This window comes from Aureococcus anophagefferens (genome assembly GCF_000186865.1).
Source record: "Aureococcus anophagefferens unplaced genomic scaffold AURANscaffold_97, whole genome shotgun sequence".
NCBI classification, from domain to species: domain Eukaryota; class Pelagophyceae; order Pelagomonadales; family Pelagomonadaceae; genus Aureococcus; species Aureococcus anophagefferens.
The window spans coordinates 14,522-19,336 of NW_008705647.1; the positions used below are offsets into that span (position 1 = coordinate 14,522).

The 4,815-nt window shown below is 67.6% G+C and overlaps 1 protein-coding gene across 1 annotated transcript in view; it reads left to right on the forward strand.

Moving 5' to 3' along the window:
* TPI6 (hypothetical protein) overlaps window positions 1-4,264 on the forward strand; it is a gene marked incomplete at both ends in the record, with an annotated part of 7,458 nt that extends 3,194 nt beyond the window's left edge. The window contains 2 exons of the mRNA XM_009043990.1: window positions 3,336-3,413; window positions 3,502-4,264. Of these exons, the coding sequence (XP_009042238.1) occupies window positions 3,336-3,413; window positions 3,502-4,167 (744 nt within the window). The remainder of the gene's footprint in view (window positions 1-3,335; window positions 3,414-3,501) is intronic.
* Window positions 4,265-4,815: the final 551 nt, after the last annotated feature.

A 4,815-nucleotide genomic window follows, 5' to 3' on the forward strand; every position in this document is an offset into this window, starting at 1 on the left:
AGGGCGGCGGCGCCAAGGGCGACGATGCCAAGGGCGGCGGCGGCGGCGACGCCAAGGGCGGCCTCGGCGGCGCCGACGAGGACCTGCTGCGCGCCGTCTTCGACTTTTACTACGAGAACAGCGACCTCGAGGAGACGCTGCAGAAGTTCGCCTTCGACAACGCGAGCATCTTCGACGACGAGCATCGAAAGGACGGCGCGCCGCGGCGCGGTTTCTCGGGTCCCGCGGCCGCGCCGACCGCGCTGCTTCGTAGGCGAGTACCTCCTGGAGCACACGGAGATCCACAACCGGTTCAAAAAACTCTTCGAGGAGAAGGTCGAGGCCTTCATCCGGGCCCAGGGCTGCGACGTCGCGGACTTCTACCGCCTCGTCGCGTCGGACCAGGCGCGGTCCACGGAGCTCTACAGCGGCCACACCTTCGCCGCCGTCATCAACTCGTCCATGAGCTTCGACAACTTCTACGAGCTCATGCAGGACGCGAAGCGCGGCGAGTTCTACTGGGGCGTCCCGCTCCTCCAGGACATGGACACGCTCGAGTTTTTGTTCTAACAGTGTGTGTCGTTGTTTTTTCTAGGGCGTGCTTCGTTTTTACGAACCACCCGGTGGCGCGATGAACAGGGCGGCGTGCGCGCAGACCTCCTGCGGCGCGCGGCGGCCGAACCTTGCCTCGACGACCTTGTCGACGACGCTCGCGAGGATTCGCCGGTGCTGCTTGACGAGCGCGTCGTAGCCGCCTGCCGCGACGACCCGGTCGTGGTAGAGCCAGGCGGCTTCGTTGTCACCCATGTGGACCAAAGAGTCAATCACGACTTGATGACTTCGGCGGTAAACGTGCGCATCTGGGACGGCGCCGTGCTGGAGCAGCACGCGCAGGACACGGCGGTGACCTTGGTGAAGCGCCACAGCGTATGGAGAGCCCCGTTGGTAGACGAGATCCTTCACGTTCGGATCAGCTCCCGCGGCGATCAGAGCTTTGGCAACACTGGCATTCCCGTGATGAGCTGCGCAATGGAGAGGCGTAAACCCTTGTCTATCTTGCAGGGTCACGTCCGCGCCGGCCTCGAGTAGCAACCCCACGCAGTCAATGGATTCCCGATCACAGTTGATCGCACTGCTAAGTGGCGTCGAGCCGTCTCCGCGACGCTTGTTCACGTCGGCGTTCGCCTCCAGAAGAAGTCTGACGATGCCCGGGGTCCGACAATAAGGACATGCCAGGTGAAGAGCTACATGACCGCCGTCATCCCCAGCATCCACTTCCGCGCCGGCAGCGAGGAGCAATGCGACCGCGCGTTCGTCACGTGCGCGAGCGGCCTCGTGCAGGGGACGGGCACCGTAGTTCTCATCGTGTCGCTCGTTCACGTCGTTGCCCGAAAACCCGAACCGCTGAAGCGTCTGGCGTAAAATGTGCGGGGGGTCGAGCCTCTGGCCTGCGCGGGTTGGCGGGTCGCGCGGCGGGTCGCGGGCGCGGCGGAGCGAACGAACGAATGAGCACTCGGTGAGAAGATTAGCGTCAGTTTGACGGAAGTCTCATGAAGAGCCACTCGCGCGCTTTTCAGCGGCTGCGGCCTTTCGGAAACGAGGAATAAGGGGTCGTCATCGTGCGGGCGATGTGGGGTGTGTTTTGGACGCTGAGCTCTCGCCCGTCTGCCTGACGACGCACCCGGAGACGCGCGCGAGCGCCGCGACCTCCTCGTCCATGCCCGTACGCTGCTGGCCCGCGCCGCGCCGTCGAGACGGCCCCGCGCGCGCGCGCCGCGGCCGGTGGCCTGCGGCAGTGGCTGTGGCGGCTCGCCGACTGAGCCAGCGCTCCGATGGCTATGCGGATCTTGCGCGCGCTCCTCGCCGTCTCGGCCGTCGGCGCCTTCCGCGCGCCGCTCCGGCGCGTCGCGACGCCGCAGACGCCGCTGCGCGCCGCGAGCGTCGCCGAGTGGCGCGACGCGTGCGCCAAAACGGGCGTCGTGTCCTTCTACGACTTTGGGTGCCGCTTGACGCCGCCCGCGCCGCCCGCGGCGCCGTCGTCGAAGACGGCCTACGCGGCCCGGGAGGTCGCCAAGTACGTCGCCGCCACGGGCGCCCAGTTCGGGCTGCTCCTCGGCGCCGCGTCCGCCGTCGACGCGCTGCCGGTCGCGCTGCCGGCGCCGGTCGTCTGGGCGACGTTCTGCTTCCTGTCGCTGCGGAGCCGCGTCTTCTCGCTGCTGGACAACTCGCGGCCGAACCGCGAGGGCATGGCGGGCAAGGCGACGCCCGCGGAGGTGAAGCGGCCCGCGTGGACGCCGCCGGGCATCGCGTTCCCGTTCATCTGGCTCACGATCACGGCGCTCCGCGCGACGGCGGCGACGATGGTCTACGCCGGGGCCCTCCGGTCGGCGCCGCTGGAGGCCCTCATGCTCCACCTCTGCATCGGCGACACGTGGAACACCATCACGAACGTCGAGAAGCGCCTCGGCGTGTCCGCGATCGGCTGCCTCGCCGTCTGGGGCAGCGTGCTCCGGGCCGTCCAGCTCTTCCGCGAGTCGGCGGCGCCCGTCGCCGGCCTCGTGCTCGCGCCGTCGCTCGCGTGGATCTCCGTGGCGTGCGTCCTCACCGCGAACATCTGGCTCCTCAACGGCCGGAAGCCGCTCTACCCGGCCGCGGCCGACGGCGACTCGGCGAAGACGAAGTTCGCCTACCTCCTCCAGCTCGAGGCGACGACCATCCGCGGCGGCAAGTGAGCGACCCCCGCGACGGGGGCGCGCCCGAGAAAATAACAAAGTAGAAGACCGACGAGCGGCGCGGGTTAAGGCGCGGGAGCCTGAGCCCGCGGTCGTCGCGAGCCGCGCGGCGGTAGGGGCCCGCGACGCCGCTTTCCGCGGTCGCCCGCCCGATGCCGCGCAGCGGCGCGGCGGCCGAGCGTAGCCGGATCAGCTGGGCACTAGTGCTGGGACAGCCACCGTCAAACAGCAATGTGTTTCAAGATGTGCTGATGTGGCTCGTTGATGTGCCGGGCGAGCCGCTTCGGCAACGTCGCTGCCCAAGCTGCCAAGCCGCGCATCTTTCCACCAGCCGCTCGCACCGCCCTTTTCGTCCCCGTTTAACACCATGGCTTCGCTCGTCGTGCGCACCAGTGTCGACCACGCGCGCCACACTCTTTTTTCCCGGGGCGCGCGCGCGAAGAAAGCGGCGCCGCACCGCTCGCCGATCCCAGCCACGCCAGCGGATCCGGAGGCCACGTGGGTCCCGCGCGGCCCCGCCCGCGCGGTGCACGGCCGGAATCGCCGCGCGAGCGTGCCGCGCGCGCGCCGCAGTCGAAGATGCAAGCCTTCTTCGGCGCTGGTGGGCCACCCGGGGCGCCGCAGGCGGCTTTCGACGGCAAGAAGTACCTCATCGGCGGTAACTGGAAGTGCAACGGCACCAAGGCGTCGACCGCGGCGCTCGTCAAGACGCTCAACGAGGCGGGCCCCATCCCCGCACGCACTCCGGCGTGCCATCGCGCGCTTCGAAGAAATTCACGTCGTTCCTTAGGCGTGGGTCGAGGTCGTCGTCGGCGTGCCGAGCGTGCACATCGGCTCCGTGCTCGCGACGCTCCGCCAGGACGTCGCCGTCGCCGCCCAGGACTGCAGCGCCACGGGCGACGGCGCCTACACGGGCGAGCTGAGCGCGGGCATGCTCGCGGATTTCGGCGTCAAGTGGGTCATCGTCGGCCACAGCGAGCGGCGGACGAACCAGAAGGAGTCGTCGGCCCTCGTCGCGACGAAGACCAAGGCGGCCCTCGACGCGGGCCTCTCCGTCATGGTCTGCGTCGGCGAGACTTTGGAGGAGCGCGAGGCGGGCAAGATCGACGCCGTCGTCCTCGACGACCACATGGGCGCGCTCAAGGGCAAGTTCTCCGACGCGGAGTGGGCGAAGATCGCCATCGCCTACGAGCCCGTCTGGGCCATCGGCACGGGCAAGACGGCGACGCCGGACCAGGCCCAGGAGGTCCACGCGTCCATCCGCAAGTGGCTCGCCGCGAACGTGAACGAGGCCGTCGCCAAGGCCACGCGCATCCAGTACGGCGGCTCCATGAAGGGCGCCAACGCCGAGGGCCTCCTCAAGCAGCCCGACATCGACGGCGGCCTCATCGGCGGCGCGTCGCTCAAGGCCGAGTTCATCACGGGCATCGCCGCCGTCGCCGCGAAGCCCGAGTAGGCGCGCCCCGACCCCGCCCCCCGGCGCGCCGCATGCGCGCAAGTCCCCGCTGTTCCCCTTCTCAGTTGACAGACGCCCCTAACCTCCATGTCTCCCGATTGTCCTGGACTCGGCCGGGCGGCGTGTTTTCACGGCCCGTTCATTGAGTCGCAATCGAGGCTGATTTCACTTTTTTTCGGAAAGTGAATTAACATGGCCTAGGAGATTCTTTTTTTCCGGCCCGGCAGGGGCTAGGAGATTCTTTTGGGGCGAACCAGGCCTAGGAGGTTGTTTTTGGCAAATTTTACTTCAATTTTACTTCAATTTTACGGCAATTTACCTTCTAGGAGATTCTTTTCGGGGCCGCTGAGCCGTGGGAAAGTGAACGTGGGAGCCCGATTTCGACCCTGCCGTTCAACGCAAACTTGAACTGAACTCGGAAGGTCAACTCCGTCCAGAATATCGCGCGCTGCGCGAATCGCTGTCAAGGATCGAATTCTATTCAGACGGATCCGACACTAGTAGACAATGGCAGCCTTGATTACGCACGCGCGCGCCGTGCTCCTCGCCTTGGTGCTCGCCGCGCCGGCGGCGCACGCGGCCGACACGGTCATCGTGGGCACGAGCTCGATGGTTTCGGCCATCGACCCCACGCCGGGATCCTCAGAG